The 19472-nt window shown below is 42.4% G+C and overlaps 2 protein-coding genes across 3 annotated transcripts; one reads left to right on the top strand and one right to left on the bottom strand.

Annotated features, from left to right (window-relative positions):
* Positions 1–144: 144 nt before the first annotated feature.
* pla2g7 (phospholipase A2, group VII (platelet-activating factor acetylhydrolase, plasma)) lies at positions 145–9086 on the bottom strand. 2 transcript variants are annotated; one of them, XM_069158646.1, is made up of 12 exons: positions 8940–9086; positions 8578–8691; positions 8000–8127; positions 7373–7523; positions 6876–6969; positions 6710–6778; positions 4862–5027; positions 4480–4593; positions 2845–2936; positions 2037–2207; positions 1789–1937; positions 145–1134 (listed from the first exon to the last, which is right to left on the bottom strand). In XM_069158646.1, the coding sequence occupies exons 1-12, from the start codon at positions 8989–8991 to the stop codon at positions 1034–1036; spliced, it is 1401 nt and encodes a 466-aa protein (XP_069014747.1). In that variant the 5' UTR covers positions 8992–9086; the 3' UTR covers positions 145–1033. The 2 variants fall into 2 exon arrangements, with proteins under 2 accessions (XP_069014747.1, XP_069014748.1); XM_069158647.1 differs by lacking the exon at positions 8940–9086 and having other exon boundaries at positions 8000–8122; positions 8578–8913.
* On the top strand, positions 9082–18375 carry ints9 (integrator complex subunit 9). The gene is made up of 17 exons (XM_069158645.1): positions 9082–9503; positions 9786–9913; positions 9995–10055; positions 10220–10282; positions 10960–11099; positions 11310–11396; positions 11714–11834; positions 12861–12995; positions 13315–13426; positions 13556–13736; positions 14105–14165; positions 14950–15121; positions 15227–15351; positions 16409–16576; positions 16896–16994; positions 17069–17206; positions 17994–18375. Exons 1-17 carry the CDS (start codon positions 9495–9497, stop codon positions 18168–18170), a joined length of 1977 nt encoding a protein of 658 aa, XP_069014746.1. The 5' UTR covers positions 9082–9494; the 3' UTR covers positions 18171–18375.
* The last annotated feature ends 1097 nt before the right edge of the window (positions 18376–19472 follow it).

Genomic DNA, 19472 nt, shown 5'->3' with positions numbered 1-19472 from the left:
AAACTCATCTACATTTAGTGTCTGCTTTGTTAACAACCAGCTGTTCTCAATGTTATCTTGTCAATGAGTCATTTCTCTCTTTCACATCTGACTGCTCCTCTGAGATATATTCAGTGACTCTTCCCTGTAAAAAAAACAGCTGCAGCAGGATATTCTTGCTTTATTGTTCTGACTTGATATAATGACACGGTTATATTTCAGTGAAGTTGCACATTTCCAGGATCAGAGTTTCAGGTATTTTTGTGTTGGTTGTTACTGAGTATTACGTAAGGTATCAAGTTCCAGCTGCACATTTAAAGATGTAAAAGTCAGGACCTGGAAAATGAAGCCTTTTAATATATAAACCAGATTTATTGCATTTCTGTTGTGTACAAATGCAGATATTCCAGACAGTAAGTGTATAAAAGTGTTACATTGATCCAGGATGAACTGCACTGAGAGTTAAGGTACATGATATATTCCTGCTGCCTTTTAGTGTTTGTAAAATCATCTGCTCAATCACAATAGTTCCCTTTTGTTTGCTATCTTGGCTAAAAATTAAGATCATGAGTCAGTCTCTAATCATACTTTTCCCCAGTCGATTGGTTCGATTCTGATTCTCATTATAGGCCTCGTTACGTAATCACAGCAATCCTAGAGTATGGTGTCTCTGCTGGAAGCTCATATATCCACAGAGACGTACAGTATCTGTTTTTACACTCAAAGATGAAACTGATCACAAGGATTTGCTCTTCGTAAAGCTTTCACTGACAGTGAAAAGATGTGTTGAGCTGCTCGTATGCAATGTTCAGGCCTCGTGAAACAAACACGGCTACACTGAGTGCTTCAAGAAAACAAAATCTTTCCCGCTGATGAGGTAGACTTTAGCTTTCCTCTCCATTACTACTCCAAAATGCTATCCTCAGTCCATTTTGAAATAAAATGTGTGAAATGCCAAGTATGGCCCGGCTGGATATTTTGGGACCGTCCCACCGACTCCCCATCGTTCAGCTGACGGCCAGGTGTTCTTCTGTGTGCGAGGCAAAGTGGCAGTTCAGATGGCGGACTGAAGCACAGTAATGTTAGTTCCTTGAATGAGGTTTTCATCTTCTCCGTTGATCAGAGGGTCCCACTGATTAAAGTTATTCTCCAGACCTTCAAGATAAAAGAGTTTTGGTGTTTAACAGAATTTAAAATGACAGATTTAGGCCCAATCCCTAGTTTTGGAGTGAAAAAAATGTCCCCTCGGGGATTAATAAAGTAACTACCTAACCTAACCACCGGGTAGTGCCCCTCAGTACGGAGCAAGAGGTAGGGCTTAAAATATTGCACTAAGGAAATGGGGCACCACTTGTTACGTCAACAGTATCCCAAATTCACCTAAATTATTCTTTTAATAAGTCTGTAACTCAGCAATTTGATTGCTAATATACAGTATGGTGACAAAATAGTGCGAATCCACTGTTAATGCTCACAAACGAGACTTCATTCAATCTGTTTGAATGAGAAATAGCTTTATTATCCTTAATCTGCACTTTCAGATTACAAAAATATTCTTACAAAAAAAAAAATCTATCTATTTTATGGACCATTTTTAATGTTCTGTTGCTTCAGTTTGTCTTCTACACCTCCATTTTGAGTGCATTTAAAACACTGTTTGGAGGGCTATATGACCCTCTGCCCTTCAGTACATAGAACGAATGGTACCTCCTACCCCACCTGGGCCCGTTAACGGAGCGGCAGGGCCAAAGGCGGGTGACTGGGATTTGGGCCTGAACCTGACGGGGCTGGCAGGCGGACTTTTCTTACCCAGATGGCGTTGCAGAAAGGCTAGCGTTGCTTTGTTGGAGAGGTCTATGGCGAGCTCCGGGTCGAGCTCTCCCTTCAGCTTCATCAGCTTCCCGATCCAGTTGCCCGTCAGGAAGGTGAAGTCTGGGAAACTCTGGTGGACTGTACCTCTGAAGGAGCGCGTTGAAGAGAAGACATTGGCACAAGGTCAGAGGTGGAAACGTGTTTTTACTGACGTTATTAAACCTCCACCTTTCTGTGTGTTGTACCTGATCGTGATCATCTTCCTCTGTATCACGGCAGAGTCCAGTTTCTTCATGCGGCTGATGTTTCCTGCCCACTGGAACTTGTCCGAGTTGATGAAGAAAAGGGGCTGCTTCACCCGAGGAAAAATCTCGTCGTCTAAAGGAAACATCCAGGCATCCAGCGCGACTCCACACCTGATTAGAGAGGGCGAGTTTGTCTTTATTTATTGTCTAAATTTATTAAAAATCCTAAACTAAAATCTAATTTACTCTCTCATTAAGTTTTCAGGCCTTTAAAGTGATACTTTGTAGAAGCCCCTTTGGGACAATTACAACTTTTGAGTCTTGGTTGAGTCCCAACAGGCTTGTATGTAGATTTGATGGAAGGTTTCAGTAGATCTGCAGGAAGACCTCGTATCTGTAGAGAGACTTGGCTAAGAAGACGAGAAGCTCTGATGGCTGCCGAAGGGTTAAATTAAGGGTCTGAATACTTTTTAAATGAGAGATTCCAGTTAGTGATTTGTATAAATTTGCAATTTTTTCAAAACGTTTTAACCTCTTCATTACGGGTTATTTATTGTAGATTAAAGGGGAAAATGACAGTTTGATTAGAAAGTAAAATTACATTAAGAGGAATCACATTTGCCAAAAGTGGAGGTGTCTGAATGCAATGTTTTTTTTTTTAACAGATTGCATCTCTTCATGATTGTTATGCTCTAATTAAAACACGATCCTCATTTTCTAATACACTTCTGATTCCCTGCGACAAGGAAGCAGGATGATGGAAGTGACTGCAGTTAATAAAATGAGTGACTATTTCAAAGGCACCTACTTGAATTTAACCTCTTTGCAGAGAGCTTCGATCACCGTCGCTCCCCCGAAGGAATGTCCCATCGCTGCCGTCCTACACAGATCCATGGAGTTCTGAGACCAGAGGAAGTAGAAGAAACTTCAGCTCCAGGTTTCTCCATCAGATCACGGGTGAAAGGAGAAGCCTGGAGATATTCTTAATTCTCTTTGTTGTCGGCCAATTTGCATGAAAAGACGACAACTAATGGCTTCTTTAAACGAGTATCCTCTGTGTCACAGAGCTTCAAGGCCCCACAGCGAAACCCACCCACACAAACTGGTTGTTTTGAGGCCGTTTGATAATTATGCAGTGTACTGCTGCCACAAATCGCTTTCCTAATCTGTGGCTGAAAACAGTCCCCAGCTAACGCACTAGGAACTCCTGCTCAGTCACATTTTCTGCAGAGTGCAGCTGTTTAAGTAAATCAGATTAAAACCACACTAAATTGTAAAAGAGTATTTACATGACCAATTTTTAAAGATGTGTTTTGAGTCAAAAAAAAAAAAAAAAAAAAAAACATTTTCTGGAGACAACTTCCTGTCTGACCTTCACTCCTTTCTGTGTCAGATCGTTATGTTCTGACTGTCTGTCAAACTCTGGGTCATGTGCACATCTGACTGGAATCATCAATCACATGAGTTTCAAACCACACGTCTGTTACCACATTAGTGGCTCCACATTGCCAAGTGGTTGATAAACAAGCCCATTGAAATACCCTCAGTTTGGGTTTGCTTATGTCAGTTACCTCTACTTCCTGTCGCAAAGTCAATACTATAGCAACCAACGTGGATAAGACTAAATAATAAGGATCGACACCCGTACACACAGATCGGATCTTGTGCAGTTCATAATGCAGACGGCCAATCAGGATGATCGGATTCTGATTGGAAGAGCAAAAATTCAAATTTGTACGGACAGTGTTAGAGAGACGCAACAAAAGGTTCCTGAACCCGGTTACATGGCAACTCACCCTGTCCTGTGTGCCCCAACAGCAGCAGACCTTTGAACTACTATGAAAGTGACTAATAATCATGAGTCGACAAATACGAGCTACACATCTTAGTTTAGGCACGAACTGTTGTATGTGAACACACTTCATGAAAACTTCATGTCGACCTGCTGACTGCAAGAAGAAGCGCTCCTTTGTTTAATGTAATTGGCTGAACATGGAGGACAAAGAAAGGAAACTGTTTGCGTCCCCTTACTAAGAAGACCGAGACTGAAACACAGACGAGACATACAGCAAGAAACAACTGCCGAGTCCACACAGACTCTCATGGATATCACGTGTCCTCAGTCACACAGATGCTGAAAGAATGAACTGGTTCTCAGATATTCTGTTGATATTCTGGTCAGCTTTTCCATTCAGATGTCTGATGAATGGTCGGTTCTCTCAAGTCCAGTCGACCCCTGAACCCTTATTTCTAAGTCTTTCTACCAGCTCTGCAGCTGCAGAGTTGTGACCTGCAGCCGACAGACTCCAGCTTCAATTGGGACTTTTTGTTTTTTTTCCCCCTGCATTCTTCTAATAACCTCCAGACGCTCGTTGTTTTGCCCGATATGCTGCCGACACTCGGGACCTCCAAACCTAAAAACCAACGCTGATGGAAAGCTCACCTCCAGCGTCGTCCAGTCAAACCGGGTCTGCAAAGCATTTTGCACGTCTATCCCCGAGTTGATTTCAGTGAGTTTGTCCAGAGCCAGAATGCATTCATTTGCTCTTTGTTTCACCTGAGAAGAAAAGGAGGACGGAATAGAGAGCACTTCAATTTCATTTACTTCCCCATCTTTGAAATACAAACTCACCAACGTGTGATGATGAGAAAAAAGTCGGACTGAACAAGCCAGGATGTGGTTTGATTTTAACATCACTGGTTCAGATGTTATGTAATCCGGCTGCAGTGAGTTCTGAACTCACACGGTCTGACAGAACAATCTCCATCTACTGTGATACACTGACTCGCGTCACTGGACTGAAGGAGCTCCTAACACACGTCACCTGTTTGTTTCTGAGGGTGAATTCGCTCTCTCCGTGCTGCACAGCTCTGTAGTACATCCACTCCTTCACCAAGGTGTCTCGGGCCGAAGCCGATGTTTTTGCCGAATTCTCATTTGCACTTTCGGATGTCTCACGAAAAAAATACGTAGCTGAGGCCGACTCGTCTCTGAGGAAGAAAAGAAAACGCACCCTGCTGCAAAATCACAATAATTCAACAGCTGAAAAATAGATGTTAAACTGGCTTTTTTTTTTTTTTTTTGTGGAAGTTTCACCTGAAAATGTTTCTTTTCTAACTAAAGAAAATAAATAAAAGCTGACATAAATAGAGCTGCAATGATTAAAAACCAACCAGTTCGATCTGTTATAATTCAATTCATCCTCAGTCATTTCTCTGTTAAATACAGCAGTGAGCTGTTAGTGGACCAAACATCCAAACTACAACATTTTACCAGATCACCAACTACAGAATTAATAGAGAAAATAATCTGTACTAAATGAACTTTCTTTATGTAACTGGGAAATACTGGGTTTTGGCACAGGCCTCTAATGCATCCTGTTTCCTGCACATAAATAATAATAATAATAATGATAATTAAAAAAAAAAAAAGCTTGCAAATCAATGACACACACGTGATTAATGCAGTTACTAGTTTCCAGTTTCATGGTTCACACGCAGACACGCTGGACGGTTCAGTTGCCAACTCTTCTTCGTGTTCAGACCTGCTGCCCGACGTGAATAAGCAGAAGCCGATGTGACAAAAGCGGCTCGACCGACCGCCGGCCGTCACTGCAGCCACGCCAAACAAAGTGCGTCTGGTGTCACGGCTCTGACGTCACCGCCACTTGTTCTTTCTGGGGCGTCAGGCTGAAACCGGCCCACTAAAGTTCAGTCAAACACCACTTCAATCGGCGTGAGTGACAGCTCCACTGTGGCCATTATGTTCATCTCCATATGGTCCCCTTGTCTCTATACTGAAAAGAAATGTGATGAGCTGGTTCGTACTATTGTCTGCACACCCTCTCCCCTCCTACTCCACAGATAAACAGACAGCCGCTGCAGAGGAGACTGACCTCTGTTACCGTTTGCTTGGCCAGCGTTTAAACTACAATTTCCTCCAAAATGACACGTTGGACTCGTGTTTTGTAGTGTGAACCTGCAGTTTTGAATATCGTTAAGAGTGTGTGAAGCTCCCACACATGAATGTGTCGGTCTAAATGACTGCAGCGTTCAAACAGATTCGTGTGCTTCAGCGTATGTGCTGAATTTTGAAAACACCACCTTCAGCTGCAGACGCGGACAACATTTCTCATCGAATTTAATCGGCCAATTTAACCATGCCAAGACCCTAAACAAGGCTACAGAACAACGCCGACAAAAAGCCTCCGTTTCAATATGCAAGAGTACGTATACATCTCTTGCTAGAAGCGGCGCCGCTCGGCCGCTCAACTTCCATCTCCTCTTCAGCACTGAAAGGCTCGTGTGACCTGAGGTTCGGTGACGTCACTTCCCTCTGGACTGTGTTTTTTTTTTTTTTTTTTTTTTGGATCTTGTAATTTATCCATTTATTCCGATCAATAAAATCAACGAGTGAGGAGTCTGAATCCAGCAACATTATGCTAATGTTAGCATTATGCTACGTGGAATATCAAGTTACCTTCAAGTACAGGCAAATTTCATTTCTGAAACATGTAAATGATTAACAACTAAATTTGACATCATCGTATGTGTATGTAATTACTTTCTGTACTTATTGTTTTTTTGTTTTTTTTAATAGAATGAATGGTAACATCTGCATGAAGATTAGTTATCAGCTAAACGTGGACTTAAATAATAAAACAACTGATTACCTGTGTTCCACGGACGCCACGATGAAGCCCTGAGAAGCCATTTCTGCACATATGGCTGAATACAAAGTCCTAGGAAACACCAATGATACCAGACACAGCAGCTGATCAGTCAGCTGGACGATGAGTTGAGACAGCAGCAGTGTGTAAAACGGTGTGCTGTGTTTACCTAAAGGCTCCCAGGCCGTGGGAGAAAACAATTACAGGACATTTCCTATTTGATTTAAATGGCGCGTCCATGTAGGCCGGGATCTTAAAGGACCCTGAAATAAAAATATGACAAATACATGAGCTTGTTTTTCTACATTTTAGTCACTTCACACGAAGCTGCGTATTTTATGTCTATTTCAAAAAAAGGAAGCCATGGTGTTGTTAGCTTTCCCCACCGTATTAATTTACTTCCTGTTTCTACTTTCACTGGCGTCAAGGTTACATTATTGTCGCTCGGTAGTGCGCCAATTTGAAAAAGTCTGCCCTGACTTTGATGTGCAACGGTCACACAATTTTGACAAAAAATTTAAACTGATTTAAACAATTGATTTGATGAGCGGCCACCTGAAAGGATGGCGGACCAAGTTCAAGACACGGAGAAATGCTGCTGTAGTTTCACATTAAAGACATACTCTACTTGCTGCCGTTAAATTGTTACAAACTGACATCATTCACCAAAGAGGTAGTTGAAAATCCTTTCACTGATGGCCCTGTTGATTTTCATGAAGTCCGCCAGGCCGTTGAAATACTCCCTGCACGGCACCCAGTCGGGTTTCTCCGCCTTTTCGGTCTCCTGACAGGGATAGTAGAGTCTGAAGAAGGTGCCCTGTTGGCGAGAGTACAGTTAAACACACACGGCTGTCTCTGGAGATGTGAGCAGCAAAGCGCGTCTTGTATGTGATTGCGTTCGGTTTGTGTCGGTACCCGACACGCGTCTCTGATGAACTGCAGGATGAACAGACTTATAGCGACTGTATTCGCCTAATCAATCATGGTGCAGGATACCTAATGGATGTAAATCAATCATTACAGGATATATCCAGATGAGCTGCCAACTTCCCTTTTTTTCTTTCAACATACAGTGGCTTTAAACCACTGCTTGACGTTCAGCGGAAGATTCGGTGCAGATTATTTCTGATGCTGTTCTTTACAGTGACAAAAGAAAGATTTAAATGACATAACAACACTCAACCTGTCCAGATTTTACACCTCATGTTTCCTAAGTGATCACGTTTGAACTTTTACACATTAACACACAAAGTGGACAGACAGTGTATATAAATATATATATGGTGCTCCTACCTGGGCAGTGTGATCCATCATGAAGTCAGTGCAGCCCACAGCGTTGGGGCCCTTGGCTGGAGGGATCCCAAGATGGTTACTGCAGGAGCTTCCCATGGCGAAGAAACCAAGCGTGTACCTCCACTGATCTGACAGTCAGAGACACATTTAGCTGAGAAAATACAGGAAGTAGTGACAGACACTTTCATTCAGACGCTGATAACATGATTTGACAATAAAAAAAAAGCAGACTATGGTCTTGACTTCTGCTCCAGATTTCAGGCTGTGGGTTTTAAATGTCAGCACATTATGAACGCAGCACTTTTACTTCCCAGTATCAACATGCATTGTTTTTTTTTTTAAATATTAAACCTTTCTTACTGTATGAGCAACTTCTTTGGTGACAAATAAGTCTCCAGTTTTATGGGTGAACAGACAAATATGACTCATCTGACATTAATAGTAAGTAACTTGAATCAAACTTCACCAGACGCAGCGGACTGAACAGCTCTACGGACATTTACAGTGTTTGTGCTGTCAGTTAAAAATAATCAAATAATAAAAACAAATAAACAAAAAGGCGTCGTTTCAGCTCCTACCTGTCTTTGCCCACTCGTAAACTCTCTTGACTGCTAACAGTACAGATCCTCCATGAGACAACATCGACCTCGGTCGTTGCGACAGAGAGCTGACACGCACGTCAGGTATGTCCTCTGAAATCACAGAAAACACCAATAGAAAAAAAAAACAACAACAACACAGCGCCTACCGGAGGTTACAGACGTTGCGGTGGCCTGCCGGTGTTACTACGTCGGTTTCGCAACATTACCGCGAAACTAATTTGACTTTCTGGAGATTAATACACCCGCGCGAGTCACTCGGGAGCGGTTTGACCGGTTTTAGTCGCTGCTAGCGTAAGAGGGTTAGCCCACCCCCCCAACCCCCCCGGGGCGGTGTGTACCGGACGGGTTTCGTCCACGTCGCTCCGCCTCTGGTTGTGAAAAAAAACCCATTACACAATATCATATGACGTACATATCGTATAAAATGAACGATAAACTGTCCCGGCTCCTGTTATCGCTATAATTACGACAGAGGCTTTTTTTTTTTTTTTTTTTTTAAACGCCTGTCGTAAAACTGTGTGAACTCTCGTGTGTTACGGCTCTCGTGTGTCTTTGACTGACAGCGCCGCGGGCACGTGCGTTTGTTGACAACACTTATCGACGTTTTAATGGAAATGTCGTGTCGATATTTTGGGGGAGCGCGGGTGCTCTTTTCGGGGCATTTTTGCGTTACACGCGACGGTCTGATCACGATCGGGGCGAATCTTGACACGCGAACACACACATTGGACTCCGGCTCTGTAGGGGGCAGCAGAGGACAAACAGAGGCGAACACACACACACACACACACACACACAACACAGTCAGCCGAGACCGGTAAACACTGCAGGACGATGCTGTCAGCAACAGCTACTTATTCAACTAATTTATCAGTCGTGTCTCTCGGTAAAAAATGAAATTGGTGAGTAATGGACGTTCCGGTAAAGAGAACAACGTTAATAACAGGCGCCTAAAGAGCGGCTGACTGGGTTAGCTCGACAGCTAATAGCCCCGTCTGTTAGCTACTGTCTCATCCACTGAAGCTAGCTCGGCAGCTAACAGCCAAGCCGGAGCGTGTAAACCATGAAAGACACGCAGGCTGGTGACATAAACACACTTTGCTCCTTTTGATGCGTTTATCCCGCTTCTGCTGCGTCTTCCTGGCCGGCCGCCGTGTTTCTGATGGTGTATTTCTCCTTCACAGTATTGTTTGTCTGGTCATCCCACACTGCCGTGCAATGTCCTCAAGTTCAAGTCCACCACCATCATGCTGGACTGTGGACTGGACACCACCTCTGTCCTCAACTTCCTGCCCCTTCCTCTGGTGCACAGGTGAGTCTCCGGCACCTTTATTCATTCATTTATAGGTGGTCGACTTGTTGAATAATGGAGGCTGTTTTTGTTCTTTTTCAGCCCGAGACTCTCCAAGCTGCCTGGCTGGGTGTCCAAAGATGGAACAGTGAACTTGGAAAAGGTAATGAGAAGATGCCTGTATCTAAACTATAACTTGTTTTTGCTTCGTGCTTTGTCAGACCACTTTTTATCGTTGTCTTTTTTTTTTTAATCTACATACAGTATGTTACTACGACGACTCAGGCCTGCACATGTAGACAAAACCATTTCTTCCCATCTTTCCAGGAGCTGAAGGAGTGTGCAGGACGCGTGTTTGTGGACTCGCAGCCTGAGTTTTGTCTCCCTGAGGTAATAAAACTTCCAGCCACCACACGACTCTACTAAAAGGTTTGGTTCTCTGGGAATTATACAGTTACAATAAAATGTCGCTGTTGATCATGAGAAACGAGCTGAGGTCAAAAGAAAGCGGTGACGTGTTACATATTTTTTTTTACATCAAATCAACATCTTCGCAATAAATATCAGAATATGTATGTTGCAGTTGGTCGTTTCTCATTAAATTACAATTTAAAGGTTTTGCATATTAAAGTAGCCTTTTTTTTTTTTTTTTTTTTTTTTTTTTTTTTTTTTTTTTTTAATTAATTAAACGTATACTCAGCCCGTCTGCCTTTCTTGTGTTTAGTTCAAGCCGTCACTCATAAGTGTGACACTGACATGACTCGGGGAGGGAACCAAGGCAGTATTCAGACAAAATGACATCTATCAAACTGTTTTTATCTTGAGTGTTTGATTTCAATTGCTCGAGTCTACAAACTCAAAACAAGGAGTATTTGGCCGGTGGCTTGTACTGATATTCAGTGTGAAGCAATGATAAAAAAAAAATTATTTCTTTATTTATTACTGGAGCAACAAAGTGTGAGTGCTTTAATCATCTGTAACTTCTACAGACTGTACTTCCAATATACATTGTAATAACTGATTTACATAGAATAATCAAACATATATCCTTGATCTTGAACTATCAGAGAGAACTGCTGGGCCTGTCTACCGTCGATGTCATCCTCATCTCCAACTACCACTGTATGATGGCCCTGCCCTACATCACTGAGCACACAGGCTTCACGGGCACCGTGTACGCCACCGAGCCCACCCTGCAGATCGGGAGGTAAAGAGACACGGGGGTGAAAATGTCAACATATTGTTTTTCTCATGTGATTTTAACATTATTAAAGATGTATTTTTTTAGTACAGTATTGTAAAATGTGATAGAGGTCTAAATCAGCCAGGCTTCAGGTCACATTTTTTGTTTTAAGTCTGAAGAATAACGAAGGAAAGTAAACTTCAGCTGGTTTGCTTTTTGCTGTACTTTCTTTAGACTGTTGATGGAGGAGCTGGTCAACTTCATGGAGAGAGTTCCCAAAGCCCAGTCTGCCACCTGCTGGAAGAACAAGGAAATACAAAGGTAGCTAAACTTTTAAAAACAACTGTCACAGTACAAAAAGAAAAGCAAGTGGGCCCGGTTTGGGAAAATGTTTGTTTTAAAGTATCAAGTTTGGTATTGGGTTATATTTATGTTTAATATATGTAATATTTATACAATCTTGTACCAACTTTTTTTTAATCTGCATTTTGACTCTTTTTCTATCTCTCTTTTTCTGTCTTCAGTTTTAGTGTGTGTATTTTCGATCACGCAGTTTCATTTTACTTTGATGTACATTTCAGCAGAGACATAGAACTTAATGTGATACACAAATTAAAAAAATCCTTTCATTATATTAGGTTGCTGCCTGGACCGTTAAAGGACGCGGTGGACGTGTGGACGTGGAAGCGAAGCTACAGTATGCAGGAGGTCAACTCTGCCCTCAGCAAAGTGCAGCTCGTGGGTTATTCACAGAAAGTGGTAAGAACCACTTCAGGCCCATGTTCTCCACACACACACACACACACACACACACACACACACACACACACACACACACACACACACACACACACACACACTGATCCTGTTATTTTATGCGTGAAAAATACCTCCTGGTAGACAAAGTAAATAAAATTTAAAAAAGTAACATATAGCAATTAAATTATCCATCTGTGTGTTTTATCTAATGTGTGGTTTCCTTCCTCAGATATTTATGTGGATTATTAATCCACTATTTCTGTTGTTACAATATGAATGCCATATTTACAGTATGTGCAAATGTTTGTTGTGAGTGTGTTAGTCTTGAGTCTTTTCTAAGTAACGTCTCTGAAACATATTTCATTTTATTTGCATATTAGAAAGTGTTCATGTATTTCTCAGGCTGGTTTTTCCTCCACATGCTTTGAGTTGCGCTTTCACAATCCTGAAATCCCATTGCATGATTAACTGTCATACAAATTATTGTTATTAATGATATAATTGTCTTTTTTTAATTTATTCCGTGACAATATTATAAATCATAGTTTAATAATACACCTTGTGAAAAAGTAGAGCCATTTATTGTCATTGAACATGGGGACTTATAAATATAAATTACATTTCTGTTTGCCTTTTAGACTTTATAAACACAAACTGAACAGGGCAAATATAACAAACAACTTATGTATACAAAGTGTATTACTGAAACATACCAAGAAATTGCTGACAATAGTCAAAATTGGTGGGAGTCATGAGATGACGTCATCAAAAGAGCAACAGTCAAACCGCAAACTGAGGAAAACATTGTGCAAACGTGACGTCTGTTAGTTTCATCCAGCTGTTTGTATACAGAGGAATGAACACGATTCTGATGATCATGTCACATATTTGCAATCTGCGATGCTCTAGCTACGAGTGGAGGATTAATTCATATGCTTGTATATGCTGCTAAAACAGCTGCATGTTTCCTCTTTGTGTTTTCCATATTTGTGCGTCGTCATAGTGATGACTTCTTTTCTTCTCCAGGAGTTGTTTGGAGCTGTGCAGATCTCCCCATTAAGCTCTGGTTACTCTCTGGGCAGCTCCAACTGGATCATCCAGTCTCACCATGAGAAAGTGTCCTACGTGTCGGGTTCATCGCTGCTCACCACACATCCACAGGTTCGGTCAGCGGGTCTAATGTTTGACGAAATTACACCTGGGAAACCCGTAATGACCCAGAATGTAACATTTAAGCTAGATATGATGTAGTTGGATGGTTGCAGCAACATGTTTAATGTGTGAATGAATTTAAATGACCCCCAAACTTGAAAGATAATCCAGGATAACTCTGTAGATTCATTTTAGTTAATAATCACAAATCAGCTGTGTTTTATCCTATAAAAACCTCACAGGATAGTTTGGCTTCTCCGCTTGTCTGATGATGATTTAAACTTCCTCTTTTTTTTTTTTTCCTTCTTTTTTTTTTTTTATTTACCAGCCGATGGACCAGAGTTCCCTGAAGAACAGTGACGTTCTGATCCTGACAGGACTCACTCAGATGCCCACCGCCAACCCAGACGGCATGCTGGGAGAATTCTGCAGTAACCTGGGTAGGTGGAAATGTACCGGACATAATCGAGTTACTTGTGGACACTTCCTTTGACAATAAGCACGCTGTGCGTCCCACAGTGAGCTGGAAACATCTTAAGCTGTCGTGTGTCATTTGTCTGTCCCTGCAGCCATGACCATCCGGGCCGGCGGCAATGTGCTGGTGCCGTGCTACTCCTCAGGAGTGATATACGACCTGCTGGAGTGTCTGTACCAGTTCATCGAGAGCGCCAACCTGGGCACCACGCCCTTCTACTTCATCTCACCCGTGGCCAACAGCTCGCTGGAGTTCTCTCAGATCTTTGCTGAGTGGTGAGCAGCTGTTTATCAACACCGCCTCATTCTAGCAGACTTTAGGAGTAATTAATCCGAATATGATGATGGATTGAAACTCAATCAAACATCAATTCCAGATGTTTTCCCCCAATATGCACAAAAACAGTCATGTCTTAATTGTACTTCACATTTTTGCCTCGGTGTCTGCAATATAATTTGAATGCTTCATTTTAGACTGTTGCTGAAGAGAGTTTAATTTTTGACAGTGATTTATTGTAAAGTCAAAACATTGTTTTGTGGAGCAGCTGGATTTTCACCATATTTTAAATGGCCGTGCTGATTTTATTCATTTATTTATGTTATGTTTAAGTTACGAGATCATTTTGTTTCCTTTATAATTTCAGGCTTTGTCATAACAAGCAATCAAAGGTGTATCTCCCCGAGCCTCCGTTCCCCCACGCAGAGGTAAGTCCTGCCGCCGTGTCTCCGACCTGTAAGAACAGAGCTGCGGAACCAGATTTTGTGCCGGTAGACATGAATCTGACACGATTCCCGCAAGCAGCTCGACGTCAAAACAACGATGCAGCATTTTCACGACATACATTCACCGAGCACTTTATTAGGAACACCTGTGCACTCTGATGTACACCAATACACCCGCTCTGACTTAAGTTCTACATTTTCAGAAGGATGATAACTCCACTTTATATTTATTATTGAGATCATAGTGGGTGGTGCACCAGACTGCTCTATATAAAGTATTTTGAAATATTTTTTTACCAACTTCAATATTCATGAGGAACGCAGAATATTAGTTGTATTCAATTGCATTAGATTGCTACAGTTCCTAATTTAGTGCCCATTAAGTGCATTTTCTGTATATACACGTACATTTATATTTCTCAACATAAAATCTTAATATGTTTAACACCACCAGTGGAGCGTTTAGAAAATATAATTTGACTAACTCATGTTAATCCAACAGTATTTCACATTTAAAAAAAACACCTTTAAATCAATGAGAAACAAAAAATAACTTAAAAAGACAAGTAACCAGGAGCCACTTCAAATAGTATCGGTCAAATAAACTTAAACAAATTGGCCATGTAGTTATGGATCTGCCAACACCTGGTTTATTCGTAAACGTGTCTCTCTTGAGTTTGCTGGCAAATGTAGAAATGGTGGATTATTTTAGATTAGATGTGCCGCGGGCTTCTGTTGAGTTTTGCCCGTTCTGCCGATGTTGCAGCTGATCCAAACCAACAAGCTGAAGCACTACCCGAGCATCCACGGAGACTTCAGCAGCGAGTTCCGACAGCCCTGCGTGGTTTTCACCGGACACCCGTCGCTGCGCTTCGGCGACGTGGTCCACTTCATGGAGCTGTGGGGCAAATCCAGCCTCAACACCATCATCTTCACCGGTAACCACGCAAACACTGCTGCGTCATCAGAGGTGAATGACAGGATGTCATCCTGGACACACTAAGCTCCTAAAGTCCTCACTGACTTCTCTTTCCCACCACCAGAGCCGGACTTCTCCTACCTGGACGCCCTGGCTCCCTACCAGCCGCTGGCCATGAAGTGTGTCTACTGTCCGATCGACACGCGGCTCAACTTCCACCAAGTGTCCAAGCTGCTCAAAGAAGTCCAGGTACGCCGTTAACGCCTGATCATCATCCCATTCCCACGCGTGGTGAATGGACTGTTGGCACTTTTTCTCCACCAGTTAGAGTGGATTGTGAGAAAAAGGTGAAATAAGACGAGACGAGAATTACACGGGCGTGAAAAGAGTTAATAATAATGGTGAGTTTATAGAGGGAATGTTCTCTCCTGATTGTCTTGCTTAGAGAAGGCTGCCCCGTGGGTTTCTTTACACACAATAATGGTAAGAGGAGAACAAGGAAATAATATAGTAACAGTCCTGTGGGTGAAACAGGAAATGGGAACAAGTTGACAAGCTATCAGGTGAGTCACAAACAAAATAGCAGAACAATGCTTAAGTCAGCGTGCAGAGAACACAACAGTCGTGATACGCTGCAGAGGGAAGTGGTTGGTTGAACTGGACGTTATTCAACTGACCCTGTTGTTCTTCTATGATGTAATCATGTTAAAACTCCTCCACTCGTCCTCTTTACATGTAGAAGGACTTTATTTAATAAGTAATGGCTATGAATAGATCCATTCGGCTTGTCAGGTTATCAGTAATCTTAACTTTTATTTAAAAAAAAAAGCAACAAGAAAGCGCTGAACTCATTGTTTAAAATGAATGAACTGCTTTTATTTATCTCACACTTTTTCGTGTTCTCCTTGTTATAAGATGTCCGACTTCATGCTGCAGTTCAGGAGTTGCGACTGTGCGTGTGTACTTTTTAGTTTTATTCCTTCAGTTAAGAAAATCAAAAGAAAAATGAATAATAAAAATAATCTTTATTCACTGCCCTGATGGGAACTTTGTCACGTAATGTTAGTTTTCGCTCCAAACAGCTTTGTACAACCTCATCGAGCTGCTAACACAGATGAAGTTACATAAATCCTGATAATCATGAGAAATGTTCAACATCATTTAATAAGAAAAATGACTTTTGCCACAGCTGCTGGCCGGGGAAACACATTAATATCCAACACTTAAAAAAAAAGTGACCAAAAAAGAATCCTAGTTTTAGATACTTTTAAATACGAGTGTCCCCGGTCTTCCCCCCCCCCTGCAGCCCCTCCATGTGGTGTGTCCAGAGCAGTACACCCAGCCCCCTCTGACCCAGTCCCACCGCTCGGACCTGATGCTGGAGCTGCAGCCTCCTCCGATGCCCTACAGACGCTGCTCTGTCCTCAACCTGCCCTTCAGACGCCGCTACGAACGCATCTACATCCTGCCTGAGGTGAGGCGCTGCGGAGCAGAAGCTCTTAACAGGTTTCACTCCCGAGGGTGTCGGTTTATTCTTCTTTAACTTGTCCGGTTAAAAGCCCTCAACAGAGTCCTCTGAAAGTGTTGAATAAAAGATCGAATCAGCCCCTTTGGAAACAGATGGTGACGGCATATTTTAAACTCTCTGATGTGCTTTTAGTGAACGGTGACATGTGGTGCTGAAGTAGCTGTCATAATCCAAGATTGAAATGTATTATGGAAACATTGAGTGCTGTCAGGAAGCAGGTGGCCGATTTTCAATTCTCAAAGTCTGATTCTGCTTCTGTTTCCAGCTGGCCAACTCGCTGGTGCCCTCTGAGGTTAAACCTGGCATCTCCGTGGCAACCGTGTCTGCGGTGCTGCACTCCAAAGACAACAAGCACACGTTGCAGGTGAGTCCACAAAAGTCTTTAAGAGGCGTAATCTCCCTGCTGTCCGCTGATGTTTCTCTGTCATGTGCTGCCAGTCGGTGCCCAAACCCCCCCCTGTGGCCCCCACCAAGAAGAGGAAGCGTGTGATGGAGGAGCCCCCGGTGGTGTTGGCCCCCAAACCCCTGCTGAGTGGAGCCGTGCCCCTGGAAGCTTTCCTGGCCACATTGCAAAAGGTGTGAAATCTGCAGACATTGGTGGAAACCATCGACTGTATAAAAGTGGACGAAGCTTCCGGCCTGCAAAAATGCCAATGTGGAAGCGCCTTAAGCCGCAATACCACCGAGTACCACTAGAGGGTCGGCTCCAAAAAGCTTCCGGCTCCATAGACTCCCATTCAACTAGTCTCATAAAATTCTCAGTCAATTATATTTTTCCACAAGTTATTTCAGTGTTGTTAGCTAAAGTCGCTCCTTCTTATTTGTTTTCTGGTCGTCCATCTGAAAATAATCCCTCATTAATTAGAAAATAGGCTTCAAAAAGATGTGGGTTTTATTTTATTTTTTTTGGGGGGGGGGGGGGGGGGCGTGTCTGTTTGATTGACAGGCCTGTGGTGCAGTCAGGTTACAGCTATCGGTGGGCGGGACGTAGTATCGGCGGGTTTCCAATCAGTTCAGTCAGACCCACAGCTCGCCCAAATACGGTCACTTCCTGCTCCAAACTAGCAAGATGGCGACGGCCAAAGTACGAATTCAAGGTTTCATATCGGCCGTTCACAAACCAACGGGTGATGTCACTGCTGGTTGTCGCTTGCTGGAAACTTAAATATCAGCCAGCAGTTGAAATCATTTTCTGTACCATGCTGCCTTCTTATTGGCCCATCATTGGCATTCGTATTCCCGGAGGAGCCTGAAAATCGTTTCCTCTTGGACATTAAAATCTCTCTATGGCGTAACCTTGTCAGGATTAGTGCTTATTTTACATGTATGAAAAGTTCATGTGCGTTTGTCTCCTCACGTGCAGCATGGGATCTCCGAGGTCAAAGTGGAGGAGACGGCAGACGGACACATCCTCCACCTGCAGGCGGAGGACACGCTGATTCAGCTGGAGGAGGACGGGACGCACATCGTCTGCGACAACAACGAAGCGCTGCGCACCACACTGAGAGACCTGGTGCTGCGCTTCCTGCAGAAACTCTGACCTGAAAACTCGCCTCTGTTAGTTCTTCACTGCATTTCTGCTTCAGCAGCAGCAGCAGAAGAAACGGGAGGAGGGAAGGATGTGACGAGGAGCTGTGAGCTGAACTGAACTGTCACATTTAACGCTGTAACATTTACAGTCGTTTTACTGTGAAGCCCAGCGATGATTTTTTTTTTTTTTTTTTTTTTTTTTTTATAAAAACAAACCCAGATGTATTATTTTGTATTAAAAAAAAGATCTGAAAAAGTCAAATTTTGTGTCTTTCATCACTGTAACCTCATCGGGAAGGAAACTTGAAACCACTCGAGGTTATTTTCCAAAGGAGGAAGTAAAAAAGAAAAAAGTCATCTCCTGTAGGTTCCTCTGGTTTGTCTGTTTGTTATTCACATTTCTCACATAACTTAAAAAAAAAAAAAAAGTACAAGTCATTTGTTCTCATCTGACTATAACCTCTATTGAAGAACTCAAGGCTTTAAATTTGGTACAAAATGTTCTTCCTGCTGAATGAGGCGGTGCAAGAAAAGCTCTGTCGTAAATAATGAGACGATGACAGCAGAATTCCTTTGAGCTGCTCTGGTTTCAGGTTCCTGTTATTGACTCACTGTCACGGCTTCCTGGGACTCCTGAATACAACAGAGCCTTTGTTACATGTGACCTGTCAAACAGCCGGTCAGTTGTTACATTGGTAAATATGATAATCCACGGGTGCTGCTGAAGCACTTTGAAGACCTCGGTGCTTTATGTTAATGGTCCGCACAACAGACGTGCTCCGTACAACAAAATGCACTGTACCACTGATTAAGTTAAAAATGTCTCAACTAAAATTAAAATATATACCGCTACTTTTATACACAGTTTATGATGTTAACTTGACTTTCCAGCGCAGTTGGATGGTTGCGTGAATTAAAACTGCGTCGTGACGTTTTGGGACTGCTGCCGAAGCGCATCACCGACAATTAGTGGGCAATGAAATCTAACATCCCTTTGGACGTTAGGATGTTTGTGTTGTTTACACTTTTTTCAATGCGAGTAAAATCTTTTGTAAATATATATATTATATATTATATATATATATATATATAAAACAGCCTCAAGCTGCAATGATCAGAGTTGCAACCAGTAGAAGACAAGAAAGTAAATCACATGCACACACTGCAACAGTGTTGATGAGTTGTATTTGTCCACTAGTGGATTCAAACCGTAGATCTTCAGTGAAGGTGACTCACTGACTGCGCCACCAGGAAGATATAAATGCACATAAATGTAAAGCTATTGAACATCACTACGGACTCACCAGCTTTA

This window comes from Embiotoca jacksoni, unplaced genomic scaffold, assembly GCF_022577435.1.
Source record: "Embiotoca jacksoni isolate LCO1_2020_lvr unplaced genomic scaffold, fEmbJac1.0.p SCAF_23, whole genome shotgun sequence".
Taxonomy (NCBI): Eukaryota; Metazoa; Chordata; class Actinopteri; family Embiotocidae; genus Embiotoca; species Embiotoca jacksoni.
This window is presented reverse-complemented; position numbering and strand designations above follow the sequence as displayed.